Source organism: Phoenix dactylifera, chromosome 12 (genome assembly GCF_051530095.1).
Source record: "Phoenix dactylifera cultivar Ajwa chromosome 12, Ajwa_hap1_PhDact_Kaust_v1.1, whole genome shotgun sequence".
NCBI classification, from domain to species: Eukaryota; Viridiplantae; Streptophyta; class Magnoliopsida; order Arecales; family Arecaceae; genus Phoenix; species Phoenix dactylifera.
Genome location: NC_143201.1, coordinates 30,351,906 through 30,373,923, shown reverse-complemented (window position 1 = coordinate 30,373,923; position 22,018 = coordinate 30,351,906). Strand labels below are relative to the sequence as shown.

Genomic DNA, 22,018 nt, shown 5'->3' with positions numbered 1-22,018 from the left:
CACCCCAACTATTTCAATTATTTTTCTAATTATTATTGCTATGCTGCTACTACTATTATTATTTCCTTAGTTTGTTGTCATACTCCTCTACCATCATTATCGCCATACAGGTTACTTATGGTCGATCCTAGCAACCGACACATCATATGCTTCATGGTATGTTAGCAATAGCTCAAACATGCCTACTAACCATCAGATATGACCCGTCCCGAAGCTTAAGTGGCTCATTTCAATTTAGAAAAAATCATGCATTGCCTTGAGATTTATGGGGGTCATAGTCAAATGGAGGCTCAACTGTATAATAATAAAACAAAATTACTTATTAATTCGTGGCTCAAATTGCTACAACGATCAAGGATTGGTATGGTATATGGATAGACCGGCGGTTTCGGTTGGGCCCTATTTATTGCTCGGTGAACCGCCAATTTTATATCGAATCGGTGATTGAGCAATGATCTTGCGGGTGACCTCTAGCTCTTCACGTATCATAGTCCAATTTGTGCTACACCCAATTCTCATTGCTCTAAGACGTAGGGCATTATTTTTCTTGCTCAAGTTTGTACACCGTTTACACCTAAACATTTAAAGCTAAAGGCAGATATTGTTTCCCATTCTCAAGGTTATTGCTGTACACCTACTTTTTCTTTCTTAAAAGAAGTTAATCCATGCGCACCATGCAATGGAGATTCATATACAATACATTGGTATTAATGTTAATCAGTCCATAATATATCCAAGGTGTTTAATGTTGCGTCAAAAATTGATCAACAAAAACGCATGAATCTCAAAATGTTTCATGTGAAAACGAAGGTTCCACCAAGCAGCAACCTTAGAAGATTAGCCATCTACTCTTATCCACCACTCTTCGTCAAGAGGGGACCTAAAGATTATTACCCAAGTATTCTTTGAGAGCACAAATAATCTGAGGCTATAATGACTCGAACATGGTTGATCCTCCTAGCCAACCAACGAGGCTATAATCATCCACTCGACTTCCAAGGATTAACCGACAACCTTCTAATCTTGATCACTTTGTAACCGTGTGTCATCATTTTTTTTTCCTCTTTTGAATATCTGTCATGTGCGTTACACGGCTTCTACTGTGCATTCTGCAGCAACATCGAGGATATCTCAATGACTAATTAAAGCTATAGCTCTAGCTAGGAACCCTGGTTACTTCCAGAACATTATTTTTTATTAAAAAAAAAAGAATCCAATTAACTTTCTCAATCTATTACAATGTAATTCCATGAGGACCTGTTACTTGTATGCATTTCCTAGTCATTACTCTTGCAACAAGTCTCAATTCCAAGCCAAACATAATCTTCTTCTTTTTATAAGATTAATGCATGTAATTAATTAGCGGTAACAATAACCAACTAATCTTCTTTCTATTAATTCCTTGTAATTAGTGGATTGGAAGACAGTTATAACCACGACTCTTTACATCTTCACATGAGTCTTGCTTACACGTTATTAATGTACAATAAACACGCCCTTAGAAGCAATCAAAATGTTGACGGATGTGGTGAGGCTCGTCCCTCTCCTTCCTGCTGAACTTCTGGACGGTGGCTTTGGTCCTCGTTCTTCTCAGATCTCTGGGGACCTCAGGAGGCCTGACCGACCTAATGAGGGCCCAGTTCACTCCCTTGAAGAAGTCGTGCCTCTTGATCTCCACTGAGCCCTTCAAGCTCCCTATCCTCCTCTTCGGGTTCTTCACCAAGAGCTTGCTTATGAGGTCTTGAGCTCTTAAAATCTCATCCAAGTCCTTACCACAGGTTGCCACCTTAGGAAAAGTGAGGGGCTGCTTGATGATGTTGGCCAGCGTCTTCTCATTATCCTCACCTTTGAATGGCGTCCTCCCATACATCATCTCATATAAGAACACCCCAAAGGTCCACCAATCTACGGCGCTCCCGTGGCCAGCGCCGGAGATCACCTCCGGCGCAAGGTACTCGTGAGTGCCCACGAATGACTTGGACCGTGCAGCGATCGGCTCGGCCACGAGCTCGGGGTCAAGCTCCTCAAAACCATCTTCCTTGGTGACCGTCTGCGGTGCACGCCTAGCCCTCTTGCTGCTCCTGATCGCCGCGCCATAGAACCAAGAGAGCACCGGCTGCATCGGCGGCACGCAGGATGAGCTCGAGCCCTTCACATTCTTCTCCACGGACTTGCAGTCTTGCCTTCCCCTAAGAAGCCTCGGAACTACATCACATTTTAACGAGAGATCGAAGTCAGAAAGCATGATGTGGCCATCATCCCTGACGAGAACGTTCTCCGGCTTCAGGTCCCGGTATACCACCCCCATCATGTGGAGGTACTCCAGAGCCAAGAGCGTCTCCGCGGCATAAAACCTAAATTTCAGTCAACTTTTCATTATTTTCAGTATTTATCTATTATAACAGACCAGACCGACGGAGCAAGAATAAAAGCAAAACAAAGGGAGGGACGATTGCATGTTGACTAATTGACCACCTGGCAGAAGAGATGGTGAAGCGCCTTCCCGGCTGTCGTTGTCGGACGACGTGCAAATCGCCACCGGGACAGAACTCCATGGCAAGGCAGGAATGGTGCGCCGCCTCGAACTCGGCGTAGAGAGTGGGCAGGAAGGGGTGATCGAGCGTTCGAAGGATCTCCCTTTCGGTCTCCGCCCTCTGGAGCTTCCTCCGGAAGGCGAGGGCCTCCTTGTCCACCACTTTCATAGCATAGAGGCAGCCCGCGGACATGGGATCTCGGAGCTGGCACAGGTACACGTTCCCGAGGTCGCCGCTCCCCAGCCGCCGCACGAGGCGGAAGTGGTCGAGCCCCACGTGGCCCGCGGCGGCCTGGACCCTCCGAATGGCCTCCCACTCGACCTGGTTGGCCTTGTGGGGCTTGTGCTGGGCCGCACTGCAGCAGTACGAGCGCACCGACACGGAGCTCGAGCTCCCCAAGCTCCGGCGGGAGTCGGGGACCGTCAAGGAAGAGCAGCTGCTGTCGTAGTCGGACTCCTCTCGGCTAGTCGCCATGGTAATGGAAGAGGAGCCCTCGCCAGCTCCTCTTAATTATATAGCAGCCATGGCTTTCTGGTTTTGGACGGGGGTCGTATCCTCCGCGCGAATCCACCGTTGGATCGCGCAATGGTCCCTTCCAGATCTATGCAGGCGGATGAAGGGAGGAGTTCGGAGTTCTTGGAGATCTGTGCGTGCCAAGATCCAACGGTCGACGTCGCGAAAGATGCAAAACCCGCACCCGTTCGTTTTGGAGAAGGGCGAGGCTTGCACATTGGCTGGCAAGGAGCTTCTCGCTGCGTTGTCTTGTTATGTTTTAGGACTGAAATACCCATCTAATTTCCCATTTTCACCTCCTTTCCTACGTAAGATTCCGGTGGTGTTCTTATGATTCCTTCTGAAAGGACAAGAACACCTCGTTCCATCGAGCTTTGTTGATCAAGTGAGTACTGTTTGGCTGCAAGGAAATGGGAAATGATCGGGGGAGGCGATCAGTAAACTGTAAGGCTCGGGGTATTATTGAAGGCTAGAGGGGAGGAGCGGGGTGCACGGATCACCCGTGCCGCATTAATAATTTCCCACCTCTCACGCACATTCGATAGGTGTCCCCTTTTTCCTCCTCTCATTTTCCTCGGCGGGTTCAGGTTGTGTCTTTCGCGCGAAGGAATGATTCTCCTGCTTTCACTTCCTCAACCATTGGATCTTAAATTTTTATGTTGGAGCTTAAAACATCAAACACCTATGCATTCAAGCAATATAAAACCTATTATGTCTCTCCATTCCTAACAACAGCTGGGAATAGGCATATGTTAAGGAGATAGATGGGAGAGATATATTGAGGTGTCCACTAGCAATAAAAATTCTTTGGTGAGGACGCCGAAAAATATCCCATGGGGCGGACTTTCTATTTTGCCATATTTTCTCTATTGCTCATCTTAAAGAGGAAACCTACAAATCAAATCGAGATGGAACTTTTGCTACTGATAGAGTCTATCAGTTTGATACTTTAGAAAATAAAAAATAAAAAAAATTGTGCACGATAAAAAGAAAACCATTTGTTCGCATTCTCTCTTCTTTCCTTTTAAGCCTCTCTCCATCTGTTTTCTTTCTCGTCAAACCATCTTTTCCATCCGTAAGACGTTCCTTCTCCTCCCTGAGTCTCCTTTTTCTCGTTCAAAGACTTCTCTCTTTTTCAGGATCCAAGAAATTTACAAAACTAATGAGTATGCATTATTTGGCCATGTACTATATGCTGATAAACATCATGTTCTGGAAACTGGTGAGTACCATATTCTGCTAATGAAAAAAGGTAAGCAAAATTTTGTGCATGTGTAGCTGTTTCAGGAGTAGAATACAGATAGAGCTTTAAAAATATAACTTCATAAATGGGCCATTCTGACTGCCGCTTACTTTATAATGCTTTCTAGCTCATCTAGGTTTTTTAGGCACCACAGCAAATCTTGGTATCCAAAATCATTTGTAGAACCTCTGACATTTCGTTTCTCACTGCACATCGATATAGGAAAACAGTTGGTCAAATTTTACAGAGAATTTTTGAACATTTTAAAGTCTAATTTAGTTGACGCCATTGGGCCGTCCCCTTCCCCCTCACTGTGCACTATGAACCTGTGACTTGCCAGCCAAGTTCAGGCCATCATTTTCTAGCATCGGCCGCATATTTTTTATGGGAAATAATATATTGAAAACAAAAAACCGTATCAGAAGGTATCATGGTAGTCAAAAAGGTTCAAAGAGCCCCGTCAAAAAATATAAGAAAGATCTCCTTCCTTTTATCCATCCATATGGTGAAGAATAAAATGATTTCTTTTTCTGAAGTATGTACTTTTTTTGTTGGTGGATACTGGCACTGAGATTCTTGAGTAGATGTAGATACTTCTTAGATTCCACTTGTTCATATATCGAATTCGAGCCTGCCTCCTCTGATCCTTCCCAGCTCTTCTTCCCTTCCACTGCCGCTAGAGATCTTATCAATCACTTGTTGGCTTTCGTGCCCGGAAGAGCTGCAGCAAAGTAAGAGGCAAAATATAGTGGAAACCCAAGACTCAAATCCCTGGGGCAGGCTTTTCTCCCCACCCCTCAACTATTCCCAACAACCAAATTAAGATCCTGTCTCCATTCCTTCATTTCCATGTTTAATAAATTATTAGATCTTATTAATTCAGAAATGAAATGTCATCACCAAGAAGAACTCATTTTATCCCATATATAAGACTCCATGGCAATATGTAATGACCAGTAAATTTTTGGAGATAATTGCCATAGCATGACAGCAGCCTCCACAGCATGAAAACTCCCAACAGGAGCCAATATTTATTTCCCGGTTACCCATCTGCAGCTCCATACGCATTAATCTCAATGAAGAGGACCTTGAAATGAAACACAGCAAAGCGAACAATTCCGTAGTTATTAACCGTTGGGAAATCTCTACAATATTTTAGATAATAATATAGTCGCATTATTTCTGAAAATATACGTATGCAACATTCTAGAGAGTTGCACCGCTTCGAATGTATGCAATCTTTGGACTTTTTTGAATGTACTTATAAGAAAATATAAAATATATAAATAAATCTACCTTATCCTACCAGATTAAGCTTTTAGGAAAAGTGATGATTTCAATTTATATATTTTATATTTTCTTAGAGTGCCGGCGTACGAGAAATCGAGATATGCGGCTTGCTTTTTCTGATTTTCTAATTACAACTTTTCTTTTCTCAAACTCTTCTTCTATACTTCATCTTTTTGGGTGTGGATTCCTGATTAAAGGGAATTAAGAAGTGCAATCATGTCTTTTGCACCTATAAAATGGGAAATCACTATATTTAAGAAAGCTTCCTATAAGTACCTTACTCGGCTAAATTCTTTTCCTTCTTTACACTTCTTTCTATTTTCTCGAACATACATCAATTCACCTTTAGCAACAATGATGCCGTAGCAGAATTTAGCAACAATATTGGAAAGATCAATCCAAAATTAGGAAGACGAGAATAAAGTGTCAGCTCTAGGCATTGCCTCTGCTTGTCGGAGTAGCGGATTCTGAGGCTCGTAGTAGGGGGAGGAGGAGGAGGTCGGAGGAAAAAAAACCAGAGAAGGAAACGGTGAGAGGGAAATTCGGTATGATGCCTGAACAGGTTGGCAAGTATAAAACCCCACACTCTGCAATATTAGAATTTCGGTATCTTAATAGAAGACTATATAGATTATGTCACATCCTAACAGTCGCGCATGGCAATCTTTGCATGCAAAAAGATTTATAATCCATGTTTTATTGTTTTACCACGGAAATTGTCTACTTCAGCAATGCATTGCATTAAGTTGAGAAAAAAAAAATACTAGAAAAATTGTGGATAAAGAAAATGACATAATCAGTAGCTAAGTGGATTTTGTTTTGAGAAAAAATAGACATACATTTTAGGCAAGAATCCGGAAAAGGCTGTTGCTAGTGAAACCAATCCATAGAACCCAAACTTGCAAATTGCAGCAACGGGATGGCACAATTTTATCCATATTGTCTCGTCAAACTTAGTCACATGGTTTGTGATCCACAAAGTGGTCAACTGAGAGCCGGTCCAACAAACTTCTTACCGTAGTCATTCCATTTTTTTTTTAGCACATCAGCTGCGCACACTAATCTAGTGTGAGCAGTAGCTAACTGAATTTATACAAAAAAAACTACACAGTGGCAGAGGGAAAGAAACATGCCGAGTCTAGATGATCCCTTCAGAATGTTGGGCAGTAAATGAGACGATTCAATCAGCCGCTCTGTTTGCCTTCCGAAATAAATGCACGGCATGCAAAGCACTGTATTTCCTCAGCATCAGTTGGATGTTGTCTAGAAGTAGGTGCTCCATCTCTCCCCACCCTTCTCCAGTATGTGCTCAATCATCACGGCTGAGTCCTTATAAAGAATAATATACCCAGCCTCTAGTACACATTCCGTATAGGAGAGTCCCTTCCAAGCAGTTCACCCCAAAAGTATAAGTTTCAAAACTACGGTGCCCCCCGCAACAATTAATTTAGAGCTTTAGTCTCCGATCATGAACGTCACTCCATCATTTTCACCATCAGCGAGTAGACTACCATTAAAATTCATTTTAAGACGGCCAAGAAGTGGGGCTCAAGGCAATGACATGCCTAGGCTTCTGCCGTGCAACAAACTGGTAAGGCCCGGGTTGTTCCACGCCCCGTGGGCGCCAGCCGCGGACGTTGGCACGGATCCTCACGTCCACGCGTCAATTTATCGGGCATTCCCGCCTTTCTCCATTTAATCGCCTATTTGCCGTCTTCGGCTTTTTTTTTTTTGTTCCCTCTTGAGACGGAGAGCAATGAAAAAGAAATATAGAAGTGAAAAATAAAGGAAGAGAAAAGAAAGACAAAACAGAGAAAAAACGGCATAATATGAGAGCCTCCGAATTTCGCTGAGGCCGCACTCGGAGAGGTGAGCATTGGGGTTTTAATGCCAATGGATTCCCCGGAGCCCACGAAGCCTGCCTTCACCGCCCCTCCCGCGGTTCAGGTACATTCTTTGCCCTCTCTCGCTCTCCCCCCCCCCCCCCCCCCCTCCCTCCCTCCCTCCCTCCCTCCCTCCCTCCCCCACCCCGTTCTCCAAGATCCGTCTTCTTGGTATCTTCGTTCACGTTCTCCCTTTCTCCCACCGTAAATCTGTTGTCTGTTTGCGATTTTCGGAAAGATCTGATGCTTGGCCTTTTTGGAATGGTATCGTGTTTTCTTGTGTCAATTTCTACATTTTTTACCTCGTTTTGCGGTGGCTTAGATGCTCTGCTTTCCATCTCTACCATCCTCGTTTATTTGTAATGAAAGATCTCGGTATTTCTGGCTTTCGAATCTATTATCTCTATTTCATTTATTTTTCTTTTTTTTGGTTTAATTTGGGAACTAAGTCTTTGGATTTTGGGTTGATGGTTCTTGGATCGAATTTAGAGTGTATCTTGAACTGATATCTTTTGATTGAAATTGGGTTTTGAGATGGATGTAGAGGATTTTAGTTGTTCTAGGGTTTCATCGGGAAGCTTCTTTAAGCACCCCATCCCTGGGTATTCTTTTGAGGATTTCAATGCAATACGGGATTGGTGTAGGTTTAAACATTGACATCTCCACATGTGGAACAGAATTTTCAAGTGACATTTTCATGGGTAGAGTGGTGGTATTTTTCATTGACAATGTCCCTTTTTTTGTTTTTAGTATGAATTTTTAATTTTCTGTGGTGTTTTAAGTAGGGGTCTGTTTCTGGATGCTTGTTAATATTTATATTGTGTTTTAGAAAGTTCTTTTACTTGCATGATCACATGTCTTCTCGAATCTAGTTGCATGATCTTTAAGAATAGACCCAACATTTCCTTTAGTTGTTTTCCTAGCGAATTGCCTTTCTCAAAATAGTTACTATTTTATGTTCTCTTTAACAAATGTGCTTTGAGAGTGGTTGTGGCTTGTCTGGAGATCTTGCTCCCTTCATTGTTTCAGTTTGTAGCTCTGGGTTCCGGTTAGTGGTCATTGATACATAAAACTGCTATTTATTAGTTTGAAAATTTGCAGTTTGCTGTAACACACCAACAATTTACTGAAAAGATATTCTTTTAAGTTTTGCAAGTTTCCAATTGTCTCGATTTATGCATTTAATACACAATTAAATTATAGTGACCACAATTTTAGACTATATAAATCAGCGGTTGGTGATTTTCCTTAGGACTTATTTGGTTCGTGGGAAAAGAAGGAAGGAAAGTGTGGTCAAGGGAAAAAAAAGCCTCTTGTTTGGTTGGAGTTTTCAAGGATGAGAGATGGAAAAGTAGCATTACCGTGAAAATAAGATTCCTATGTTTTATGAGAAAAAAAACCTATGGGGGACATAGCAAAGGTACTTTCCCACCGGTTGGAAATTAGGGTCTTTTTTTTTGCGCAAAAGTACCCTTAAGCCATCAAAATTCATGGTAAGGACTTTCTCTTTATTAAGGGTATAATAGGTATTTCATCCAACTTTTTTTAGTAAAGTAGATGTTCAACTAAACATAAGCCAATTTGGAAACTGCAACTTTGCCATGATCAACCAAAACCATTTTTCCAGGCATCATATTTTCAGGAATCTTCTTCTCAGGAACAACATTTCTGGAAAAATTCTTCCCGTGAACCAAATGAGCCTTAGAGTTTTCATTGCCTTTAGTGATGCTAGTAAAGCTGGTGAAGTGCGATTTGAATTTCCCTTGTTTTGCGGCCTTTTTGATCTGGGTTTTCCTTTATCATATTGTTCTAGGATTTTCCTTTCTCCAGCTATGTTAGTAATTTGTCTCCTATACCGTTAGTCAATGCCAAGCTTGGTGTGCCGGCTTATGGAGATATCAATTTTCCATCCCCAGAACCTGTGTTTACATCGCCACATGTTAATCACCCTAGAAAACTGAAAAGGTATCAGTCTTTTTAGATGTTACTTATCTAGGCAGAATAGTTTTAGATGATTAAAATCGTCTTATTACGCCTGTTGTTCTTATCCAGACCTCAACATCTCTTCCTGAATGGTGCCGAGAAGTTTCATCCTGTGTATGCCTATAATGCCACAACATGCTCAGAAAGTGCACAGATTAATGGACCATTTATCTCAACATCGATGTTTCAATTTGTCCCTTGCACTCAGAAAGAATGTGACGATGATTGTGACTCCCAGGATCAACCTTGCAGCAGTCCTTCAAGTTGTGTTGATGCTTTTCTCACAAATCCTTTGGAAATTTGTGACAACCCCTCTGGTTCACTGGATCTTTGTTCGAAACAATCTGCCGAAGTGCCTGAACCAATACAGGCTGACTGTACTAGTGTCAATGAAATACAAATGAAATGTTGCAAGGAGGATTTTCGCCAATTGCAACCTATTACTCCATCTGTTTTGGTGAATGAGAGTACAGCTGATTCCATGGAGTGTTAAACTTCTTCTGATTTACCTGATCTGTGTTCTGAGCAGGCTTCTGATCTTCCTCAAGCTTTACAGACTGATTTTACAAGCACCAAGGAAACCAATGCAGAGATTCATGTCTCCAATGTCGAGAAATGTATGGTTACTAAATCTATTGAAAGTTTAGGTTCATCACATCAAGCTAAAGAGGGCCCTGCTGGAGAAGAACCAGCTTGCATTGTTGCTCAAAATGAAAGCAAGTTGAAAATGGCTGATGAGGCCAAGGAAATTAATGAGAGATCACTTGAGCATCCAGGACTGGTTTCTACTGATGTCAATATTGGTTTGGATTCATGCATAGTAGCTACTTGCTCCCATCACGAGCCAAAATCAATGGATCAGAATGCGGCAAGTTATCCTTGTTTTGGCTTAAAGAATAAGGATGGCGATGTTGTGGACCTTAATAAGGCAAACCCTACCACTTCAGTGATGGGTCCCAATGGAACAGAAGATGCTAATAAGGATCTTGCTGAAACTGGAAAATGGGGTGAGCTAGATTCATCCCCTCAATGGCTACCAGAAACTCTTCAGGACACTCAGGCAGTTGACAAGCATGTTGATGATTCGAGAACAATGCACATTGTATCTGTTGAGAACCAGTTTCCTTATTATTAGGAGGCACATATGAGCTCTTATATTGCATGCCTTAAGCTTCCAAACCAGACTAGTAAAGTAGGACATTATCCTTGCCTTATTGTGTAATTCTATTTGAATTAAAAAAATCTTTTTTATTTGGTGAAATCCTTGTTGATATGTCTTTGATACTTACATTTGAAAATCATGCTAATATTCTTCTTTCAATCTGCCATCAACACTTTTATGTATTTTTCTGCAAAATTTCCATTTACAACACATTTGTGCACTCTCATTCCAATCTAGCGTAATAAGGTTATATAATTCAATTATGCTCATCCATTTTATACTCATGTAAATTTTGGAACAAAATGCTCATGATATTCAAAATTTGCTATACAACTTTGCAATGTATGTCCTATCATGCATTATACAGCTTTGCAATGTATGTCCTATCATGCATTCAAGGAGCCCTCAGTCTCTGGACTTTGAATTGCGCAGTGTAAATATCACATAATAGTATCTGGTTAGCAAGCTTACTAGATCATGACAAACAATCCAGAGTCATATCACCTTCTGTGAGTTATAAATTGAGCTAGCTAACTTCCTGATATTTGTTGCAAGAGGATGGCCAGGGGGTGCTGGTGTGATGTTTATCCAGTGACAAGGTGCTTATGGTCATGCTAATCGTAAAATTGTACATGATAAACATTCCAATAAAATGCTTTTGCTTTCCATGTTCAAAACAACTGCTTCAACAAAGATTAACCTGGAACAACGTGATCTAAAGCCCAATCATGCAAAGATGGATGGTGGCAAAAGAAAACATCTTGAAACTTTCAATAAAGATTTTTTATCCATGGACTAAAGTTCTTTGCACGTGAGGGGTTTGTGGTGATCAGGAGTTATGAATGGACATGATCGTTGGATGAACATATTAGAGCAAACGAGATGCTGAAGTTGAATCTTACAAGCTGGTGCAGGAATGAAACTGCAAACAGGAACAAACTTTGGGCAAGGGAACAATAAACCCTGCCCACAATTCAAAGTGTGATGTTGAATTGGAGTGGATTGACTCATCATGGGTAGTTTCGACACCATGTTGCAGTGGTTTTATTTCTAGAGACTTTTAATTTTTAGCCATGAAATGTTCAAATCAAGTTGATATCAAGCAACAGTCTTAGAGGGATGGAACGACTTTCAGAACATAAATAGGCTGGCTCTCTGTGACAAACTATGTTCAGCTGCCATCCATCTTATAAAGTCTTGAGTTCTGAGAGGCTTCATTATATAATTAGTTGCTGCACATGATTTGACAGCATATATATATATATGTATATATTCTTACTTGCTAATTTCTTAGTTTATGAATGCTTGGAGCTTCGGTGCCTAGAATTTTTCTTATACTTTTTAGAGTTTTTCAGTAGATGCCAAAATATTTCGTTTGAAATATTTGACGGCTTCTTGTTAGTTTTGAAGGAATTTCCTTGCCTTAGTGCGACTTGTCACAAATTGTGAAGGATAATTTTATAAGCACTTGATGAAATGTTGTCTGAACCATTTAATGCTATGTCTAGGGTCACCAATTTCACCTTTGTTGTTCTATACATATGCTTTGTGTTGATGATGCCTATTATATTATGAAATATTTCACCTTATTCGTGGAACTTGATCTCTAACAAGATAAGTACTTTCTTTTACTCAAAGCATCTTTTGGTTATTCATTGCATAGGAAGTTCATTTCAACCCCCTGTCTCCTGCACCGAAAGGAAAAGGGGAACACATGAGTATTAGCTTACAAGAATATGTAATGGATAATTATGTGTAGGACTATCAATGACTTAGTTTGACCTTTTGCTTCTACCTGGCTTGATGCCAAAAATTTTAGGCACTGGTCCTTATTTGCAACCTTTAAAGTATCCTTAATTTCAACCTTCAAGTTTGACCAAACTACCTTATCTCATGCTCAGACTCTAGCGGTGCTTATAATCTAGAGCATATGAAATTATAATGAAGGACATGGGAAGAGTGTACAGAATAAATAGGAAGTTTGAGGAAACTCCCAAACTTGGAGAGATAGTGATTGAAGTTGTGAGGCTTGGGTGCCTTTAGGGTCATGGACGCCTTTTGTTTAATATGTGAAGTGACAACAGGCAAAGCAAGAAAAGTGAATGATGGATGTGTGCAAGGTGGAAGGTATATAACATTTTGAGAGTTAGATTAGTAGTTCTTTTTTCCTCCTAATTTTGAAAGAACTAGTAATAGCCACATGTTTATTATCGGTTTCATATATATATATATATATATATAACTTTCAAAAGCACAGGCTTGACACGATTAATTCTGGTGGTGGTTATAATCTAGAAAATATGAAAAAGTAATGAGGGACAAGGGAAAAGTATAGGAATAATTTGAGGAAACTCACAAACTTGGAGTGGTGGTTATTGAAATAAGTAGGCTTGTCCGTCTTCAAGGTCACGGTATCCTTTTTTCTGTGCGAAGTAACAATGATGAGAGCAAGAAATGGAATGATGGATGTGGGGAAGTTATAAGAAGGTATATAATTTGAAATTAGCAGAAAAATCAATCAATTTGAGGGTTAGTTGAGCGACTTTTTTTCCTCCTAATTTTGAAAGAATAATCTGTGATTATAAACATGTTTATTGTTAGCTTGTATTTGTTTAATATCAAAGGTGCAAGGTTGACCCAATTTCTATTGCGCTTGGACTTGAACTGGAGCCAGTCCTTATCAATCAGTATGTGAACACCTTTGACTAATCTTTTGATGAACCTCATAAAATGAGAATGTACCCCTTCCTGATGCCATGCTATTTTGACTTGAATTATAGAATTTAAGAAAATCATAAATTTGTATTTTCTCTTGTGTCTATGGGTCATATTGGAGTTGACTGTCCCTGTTAAGAGCTTCTCTGTTAGTATGCTTTCTTCTATGTTCAGAGATACTCAATGACACCATTGTCTTTATTCTTCTTTTTCGGTATATATTTATCAACTTCATTTTCATAAAATTTGTAATTGTCCTTCCCTTTCTTGAAGTATTTCGAGATAGCAGCCCTGCATTTTATTGCGAGGACAGATGCGGTTCTATAAGAAATAATTAGGTTCGGATCACTTAATGCTTTCTAGGACTAGGGTCATGTCTGGTAGTTAGAAGATTTAACTTTTTTAAACCTTTCTTTTGTTAGGAATCTTGTTCCCTTATTAGGAATCCAGTATGGGGAAGGAGAGGAGGAAGCATATTGTGTCAATAGGCTGGCCTGCTCTGGCTATCTTAAAGGCCTGGCCAGAAAACATTCAGGCTTGGGCTCAAGATTTTTTTTTGGGTCTGTGAGTTGCTGGGCCTGAAACTGAACTTTTAGTAGTTTATGATGACCGTATTTCTTAATGATTTCGTTCTTCCCATTATTCTACTGACAGTAACAACTTGACACAGAACTTGGTGTAGAATAGACTATTTGTTTTTGCAATTTAATTTTGCAAGCATACCCAACTCATTCGAGAATTTTTACTTTATTCTCAGTAGAATGTTTTAAGCAAAAACATCATGCTGATATCTACTTGCTTAATTCCAAATTAGATTTTGAATAGTTACAGATTTACTGATTTAACATTTCATAATTTTAACCATATGATCCTCAGTTTTGCATTGCTGTTCAGTTTTATTTTTTATGGGTTATCTTCACTGCATAGGAGGATCTTTTCTGAGTTCATCAGATGTGAGGTCCAATAGTTCTTGGGAATTTCAAAGCTATTTGTACTAGATTCATTTTTTCGGTTGCTATACTTTTCAGATTTTATTGCATTTAAATGATTATAATAATCAATGTAGGAGGGTACACAACATCAACGTGGCACGCGCAAACATCTTCAATTTGAGGCTGTGTGCATCGGAAACTCTAGGAACTCCACCAATGATGTGTCCAATGCAGAGTCACCAGCAACTCCTCTGAACATGGGTACCATAAGTGCTTCTTATGCAGAATCGGCTGCAACCTCCAGTAACAAGCAATCGGTTCAATCTTTTTCTGGGAATTTTCTGTGCAGATTGCTACTTAAGATTGATAGCTCAGGCCAAAAGAAGGGAAGCTTCCCTGCGAGAGCTCCTAAGCCATCTGGTGTTGGCTTTCATTTAAATAGCATTGGAAGTTCAGGATCAATCAACTGTAATGTGAACATGCATGATACAAGTTTTCGAGGACAGAAGTCACACTCGGGGGGTAATAGTGAGGTTTCACAAGAGTTAAAGAATCACTTAGCTTCAACGAGCTTAAAAGGACAGGATTCAGCTATATTAACTGTGATTTTGGAGAATAATTTTGCCAATGGAAACAGTGAAGAGCAAAATTTAGAGAATCAGGAAATAAAACTGCCAAATTCTTCAGTTAGTTACCAACCTCCACTTGATGCCAAACCTCTTCAAAGCTCTCTGCAGCCCAAGTTTATTGATCACTACATGCTTTCTTGTAATATGAAAAGGCCACTTTCAGATGGTGCTAGCAGTTCCATGGAGTCAACTCAAACATGTCCTGGAAAGAAGAGGTAGTGTGTTCATGTTGGTACACTTGATTTTGTTTTTTCTCCACTTCTAGGTATAATTCCCACTCCTATAACTTGTTTCATTGTTATTTGGAACCTGAGATGTCCAGGAAAAGGGCACCTGAAAATGATGGGCACAAGCATTGCAACTGTAAGAGATCAAAGTGCCTGAAACTGTCAGTGTTTCTTGAATCTTGTATTGAGATAAATCTATGATTTTTTGCTGGTCATAAGTTCATGCCTTCTTTTTATCTTATTTTTCCAGCTACTGTGACTGCTTTGCTGCTGGAACACTTTGCACCAAAGCTTGTGCATGCCAAGAGTGCTTTAACAGATCTGAACATGAAGATACTGTTCATGCAGCCAGGCAACAGATAGAATCTCGAAATCCACTGGCCTTTGCTCCTAAGGTTGTCCTGCAGGTCACCAATCCACTGAAAGATGATGGAGTAAGAACTTCCTTACTGTGCCTGCTTGTGCATCATGTGTCATTCCTTCCCATGGCGAATAACATTAAAGCTGTCACATTCTGCAGGAGAATAAGCACATGACACCAGCCTCAGCCAGACATAAAAGAGGATGCAGTTGCAAGAAGTCACTTTGCTTGAAAAAATACTGTGAATGCTATCAGGTTTCTTGAGCAGTTGCATGAAATTTTAGCTATTTGTTCTTTTCTTTATATGCATCTTGAATAATACTTGTTTCTAATTATTTCTATCCTGAAGGCTGGTGTTGGTTGTTCGTTTGGATGCCGATGTGAAGGTTGTAAGAATACGTTTGGCAGGAAAGATGGTAAGAACTTGAAACTAATTTTGTGTTGCCTCCTAAAATCAAGTAGCCATTGTACTGTAACCAGAGCAACAGCCGTTAGTTTAACTGATCCAGATTTCCAGTAAAATCAGTGGGTACCTAACTGCTCAAATCTTATTCCCAGATGTTTGTTATGTGATATCGAGTACTATGTCAATAGGAATAGTAAGAGAATTGCTTTCATGTTGGCCTGTTTTGGAAGTGTCGGCATTTCATGCATCAGAAATTGAAAGTAGAGATGCTTTTGTAATCCATGCAGCAGCCATTATGACATCTGCTCAAACTAGATAAAATAAGAGAGCTTTACGGTAGCTAGACAAGACAAGGGCATCATTTGGGTCATTTGCTTACTCTATTATTGGTAAAATACTGCATCAAGAGAAACAAAAGACATGTCTTACATCTGTAGCTAATTTCTGATATGATTAATGCTTTATTGTGGCGACAAATTTATTTTGTCATTTTTTATTTGGTTCAAATAATATATAATATTACACATGTAAAAGAATACTTTTTTGTGATAAGCTGAAAATTACATTACTGGAAGTTATTGTAAGAAAAAAGAAGGCATAAATATGATAACTGATTAACTGTAGTGTCAAGCCTTCCATCTTTCCTGAATGGCTTTGCAATTCTTCATCATTCATTCCAATTTGGAGCTATATACTTTGTCATCTTGAGCTATATTCCTCCGAAAGTTTCAATACACATGCTTGGACCATCTTGGTTTGTTTTCCGCACTTTATTCATAATTTGCACAACTTAAAGCTTCCTTTCATATACTCCTTTCCAACCTTATCCTAGTTTTACCTCTTCATCATGCTCATCTAATGCAGTTGGCGCTCTTTATGGTGTAAATGATCTAATCCATACAACACCGAGGGTTGTCAGTTTTTCAAGGTCTTAGAACTATATATGCAAGTGTCAATGTACATGGTTGTACCATCTTGGTTTGTTTTCCACAACTTAATTCATAATCTACACAACTTTATAGCTGCCTTTGACCTAGTCCTTCCTCACCTTAGTCTAGTCTTACCTCCCCATCATGCTAATCTAATGCAGTTGGTGCTCTTTATGGTGCAATCTAATCCATACAACATTGAGGGTCTTATTGTCAATTTTTTCGGACTTGGAGCCTAGGGAACTATTTCTGTAAGGCTGCAATGTGGGCAGGTTCGTTCGGGTTGAAGGCTAGGGCTAACCTGCCTAACCTTTATATCTTCCAAACCTTATCCAACACGACCTTACCTCCCACCTGAATTGACTGCATTACAGGTTAAGCTAAATTCAGGTTGGGTCTGATTGAGCTGAGCTGGGGTAGATTAATTGGGTTAGGTATGCGTGTTCAAGTAATTTAAGGTTGGCAAACTTGCGTATTATGTGTTATCAGTCCATATGTTAACGTCAATAGAAAGAAGATTATCACAGATTGATGAGATAATCACTGAAACCAACTCAACACATGAACTTCAGTTGCCTGTGCTTAAATGGTCGTGGAGTTGGATTCCTCAGCGTCATATTTTTTCGATTAGAAGTTTTTGCAGTTGTGGAGTAACGCTAGCATCCTTTAGGTTTGAGATGGACTTTATGTCTGGTAATCTCATGATGACATCAGCACAAGAATACTGATGGACAACACTAGCCTTTCCATGGGCAGTTGAACTAATTGAGATGAACCTAGGCATTTGCTTAATGTATCTTTCAAGAGAATGTAAATTGGTTGAATTCAAGTTACTTTAAGAATGGTTTCCTATGATGACTTGGTGAATAGATTTATTGATGGGTTATTAAGTTCTTATAGCTGGACTGTTAAATAATGATGAATTAATGGTGATAAGCATGGAACATTTATCATAATGCTGATTCAGAGGGATTTCTTCTATGCTATGTCGGAGTCATGTGTCTATTGCAACAATAGAATGATTTTTTATTTTTGAAGCTATCCCAATAAACCCGCTTGCCCAGGAATCTAGAAGAATCTGTTTATTATCTCGTGGTTGTCTTTTGGATGATGTTTATGATGAGGTATTTCTAGACATTGGTTTATATCGCCATCGTTCACCAGCAGATGGTAAATATATAGAGGATAATGTACTAGATGCAAGTTCTTGTGTCTTTTGGATCACAAGTTATTACAGTTTTCTCCACATGGGAGAATTCGTTGCAAATATTTGATTTTTTTTTCCTTTTAGAGATATTATTTTGTGTAATTTTTAATTTTTTAACTGAGTGGGATGATGTAGCATATGTCAGGATGGTCTTATCTCACTTGTAGATGTGATGGCATCCGACTTAAGAGAGGGGTTTTCTGTTGGTATTTTGATTAGAACTCTTGGTTTGATTTGAAATATTGAATTAAATTGGAGCTTTTATTTGATTGAGTTTTTTTAGTATGATCTGTGTGAAAGACTCACACCCATATAATGTAATAAATTAGGAATATTTTTCACTTTAGTTCTTCAATTATGATTAGGTTTAAATTTATCTTGAGGATCTTTTATTACATATGAATTAAAATAAGTTTTCTTTGTGGAGGGGTGGGGGGGCTTGGACCTCCAAAAATTTTTCTTTCCCTTCTGTTTCTTTTTCTTGTGCTACTGCTCTCTCCGCTTATTCCCCTTCCTGCTCTAGCCGGGGCTGCAACTGCTAATAGCACTCCTCTCATCTTTTTCTTTTTCTTTTTCTTTGTCCATTCAACATCAACCCTTCTTTTTCAACACATTCCGCTTTTGTCAACAATTTGTTGCAGCACTCTAGTTATTTTTCTTGTTGTCGTCGTCGTCTTCTTTTCCTTGTCTATCTTTTTTTCTTAATCTTTTGCACCACGTTTGGAGAATAAAGATTCAATGTAGCTATTTTTCATGCTTTGTAATATGTGGAAAATGTGATGTCTTTGTATATGTATTTGCTTAAGTTAACAACTGGAATACCTTCATGTTGACTAGTATAATATTGTTTAGCGGGCTATGAAGAAAACAATGTTCCTCATATAATACAACCTAGATATTGCAAGTTTAATTCTATGTTGATGAAATATTATATTTATCTCTGCCTCGATGGTTGTGACAAAAGATAGAAGAAGATAGCATACACAAGGTGCATGCTTTATTTCATGCACCAGTTGCAAGATTTTGGTGAGGATTTAAAAATTTTTGCAGCCTTGAAAATCTGGCAGATGCTGGAAGCTGGGTTGTTAACAAAGTTTTATGCAGATGGATGGAGAAGGAATCTGTTCTGAAATTATCTGCAATAATCTTCAAATAAATCTCACTGTAGTAGTTTGAAGCGTTTGCAGACAATATTGTGGGATAAAACATTGTGATACCGTTTAAAATTATCACTACTCTTTTCCCCCATACTTTCTGGTGGAGCCACCAAAAGAAAAATGTGTTTGTATTACAGGTTGTGGTGAAATCATCGAAATAGAGCATAAAAAGTTGGAAGGTAGCTGGGAGAGCGATCCATCTTGTGCGATACTCGAAGGCATAGATCTCAAGAGGGAAGCAGTAGTCAGCACCAACCAGCGTCGGTCACACCTTTCCCCTGATACACCATCAATCCTAGGTCAAAGGTATGATTCATTTGATGAAAGAGCAGGTAATCTTATTTAGTACAACATAACGTGCTACTGTTATGTTAGTTCTTACACTAACATGGGGCGGACTGCTTGATTGCTTTTGTTCTTCCCTCGTGTTACCTGTTGTGCAGTGGAAGTGATGTACCCAGATCTCATTTCCCTGCAAGATATTATGCGTCACGAGAATCCAGTGCATCAAGTTTACCATATTATGGAGGGTCTCCAAGTCCTCCAGTAGATTTGATGAGCAATAATGCATCAGAACGTGCAGGAGAAAAAACTTTGCCTCTAGTCCCCGATTATCAGGAACCCGAATGTCGTCCATCTGCAGTGGAAGTGGAACCATTCTCTCATGGATGGGGTGGGTTTCCGGACGTGTGCAATCCCTGGCCAAATCCTTCAAGTGCTCGTTGCGTCTCTGTTGCATCGAAAATTAGAAGACCAAAGATTTTGCAGATAAAGTTGTTTCAAGGAAGTGCTCGCTTATCAGAGGGTTCACTCTGTTGGCGCAGTTCACCAGCAACTCCGCCACCTCCATTAGGTGAAAGCAGGTTGGTAGTGGAGCCAGATTCTGGCAGTGGGGTGCATGACAATCCGGAGGATGATGATACTCCCGAGGTTTTGAAGGACAACCGCAAGGCAGCCATGGCAAGATCTCCCAAACAGAAGAGGGTATCTCCACCAAACAAACGCGCGCACGAGAGTAGGTCTGGCTCTTCATCGGGTCTCAGGAGTGGTCGCAAATTCATATTGCACTCTCTGCCCTCTTTTCCTCCGCGTACTCCGTACGACAATTATTCTAGAGGCAATGGTGCGTGAACTGCCTTCCACTAATTTTGAGGCAAGTACCGTCGACATTTTCTAGGTGTTAGAATTGCAATTGCTTTTAAGTGCCTTGTGGAGTGACAATCTTGAATCTTCCATGTCTTTCGCCAGGATATGATGTCACGATCCGTATCTCAGTCGGCATGTGCTGATTTGTGAGAAAAAGCAGCAGCCGTGAGGACTTGGAATCTCGGCAGAAGGGGCATGGGTTGGGTACCGGTGGTACATAAACTGTCAATTTATTACTCTAATACCCTACCATTCTGCGAATGCACTGCTTCATATCAAGTAACGAATATGTTCAGAAAATATTCAAAAAGAAAATGAATGCAAGCTACCTGCACACCAGCCAATTAGCTACTGCCTTTTCTCTCGTCAGGGTGCTGGTAGTTTTTCCTTTAAGGTTGCTATCTGTGTCTTCCACCAGAAGAGGAGGTACTCTTATTAATAAACTTGCCACTGTTTGTTGGTCTGAAATAAAAGCCTCTACCCCAATGGTAGATTGGAAACATCACGAGCCTCGAACGGTTGGTCCCACGACCCTTGCTCCGTGCACTCTGTGATGTGAGAATGATCTCCGAGAGTAACGCTTGTAGCTTGGGTTTGGATTCCTGGTGCTGGCTGATGCCTTGAGTTACTGAAAATCTAATAATCTAGCTGCGAGTTCCCCTTGATGTGTTTGAGCCAATATTCAAAATTAAATATAATATGTACGTTGTGGCAGCTAAAACCGTTCGTGCTTTTGGCATGAAATTGAATGTTTTTGTTTTTTTGGTCAGCAGATGCATCAATACTTTGCGAGATGCATACCCCGTAGGAAAGATTTTGGGTCGACCCTGTTGTAAGACAATTTGTTATAAAGTAAACTAGTCTTTTACAGGCTAGGCGTCCCCTCTCTAAAACGAGTGTTTCCGGATAATGGATTTGCTGTAGTAGATACCAGCCACCTTGGAACGTCGACGACACTCCTGTGCGTTGGGGACTCTACCTGGAGCAGCGAGGTGGAGTGTGCGTGTATGTATACATGTGTGTGTGTGTGTGTATATATATATATATATATATATATATATATAGGGCAAGTGGCCCTCCGGCTAATTGGTCAACTGACTCTTGGAAGTTGCTACGATACGTATGGCCCTCGCATATCTTTCGAGCAGCTAGTGGGTTCAGCAATTTGTTTGGCGAAAAGACTAAAATGTACATATAATCCGAACAAAGCGAACAGAGTGCTCCATTTGAACATCCTGAAAGGCCATGACACAATGTCCATGTGCGTGCAAGTGCTCAGACCCTGCACGGTAATAAAGTATTAATAAAAAAGAAACAGCTTAATTTTCGTCTAACCGCCTCCGAACATAAAAGCTTTGATAACACCATAAAGAGAATAAAGAATATGTTTTGCACAGTCATAAATAACCTGCAAGGATGATTTATGTGTGATGCATGTATTTAATGTAACTTTTCTGGTGAGAAAACAGAGATGAAGCTACTCTTTTTAATATTAATATCAATATTAATGTTATTATATTAATATTATTATTTTTATTATTATTGTTGCTGTTATTGTTATTATTATTTTTGTTTTATTGTTACCGCTGCCGCTGTTTCTGCTACTATTATTTATTACTGGCGTAAGCGGTGGCGTAACATCCAAGCCACAACAGAAAATATTGTACGAATAAATGCTAATCCAGTTCAAACAAACAAAAG

General features: G+C 39.9%; 2 protein-coding genes across 4 annotated transcripts; one reads left to right on the top strand and one right to left on the bottom strand.

Annotated features, from left to right (window-relative positions):
* Positions 1-1,165: 1,165 nt before the first annotated feature.
* LOC103703840 (protein kinase PINOID 2-like) lies at positions 1,166-3,947 on the bottom strand. Its single transcript, XM_008786860.5, has 2 exons — positions 2,476-3,947; positions 1,166-2,354 (listed from the first exon to the last, which is right to left on the bottom strand). The coding sequence occupies exons 1-2, from the start codon at positions 3,006-3,008 to the stop codon at positions 1,499-1,501; spliced, it is 1,389 nt and encodes a 462-aa protein (XP_008785082.3). The 5' UTR covers positions 3,009-3,947; the 3' UTR covers positions 1,166-1,498.
* A 3,414-nt stretch (positions 3,948-7,361) lies between these two features.
* LOC103703858 (uncharacterized) lies at positions 7,362-20,669 on the top strand. Of its 3 annotated transcripts, XM_089926435.1 has the most exons (11): positions 7,362-7,527; positions 9,326-9,428; positions 9,516-10,638; positions 14,390-15,099; positions 15,207-15,272; positions 15,362-15,545; positions 15,632-15,727; positions 15,822-15,888; positions 19,309-19,477; positions 19,615-20,324; positions 20,420-20,669. In XM_089926435.1, the coding sequence occupies exons 3-10, from the start codon at positions 10,591-10,593 to the stop codon at positions 20,300-20,302; spliced, it is 2,028 nt and encodes a 675-aa protein (XP_089782561.1). In that variant the 5' UTR covers positions 7,362-7,527; positions 9,326-9,428; positions 9,516-10,590; the 3' UTR covers positions 20,303-20,324; positions 20,420-20,669. The 3 variants fall into 3 exon arrangements, with proteins under 3 accessions (XP_089782561.1, XP_089782560.1, XP_089782562.1); XM_089926434.1 differs by lacking the exon at positions 9,326-9,428; XM_089926436.1 differs by lacking the exons at positions 7,362-7,527; positions 9,326-9,428; positions 9,516-10,638 and having other exon boundaries at positions 14,388-14,516; positions 14,605-15,099.
* The last annotated feature ends 1,349 nt before the right edge of the window (positions 20,670-22,018 follow it).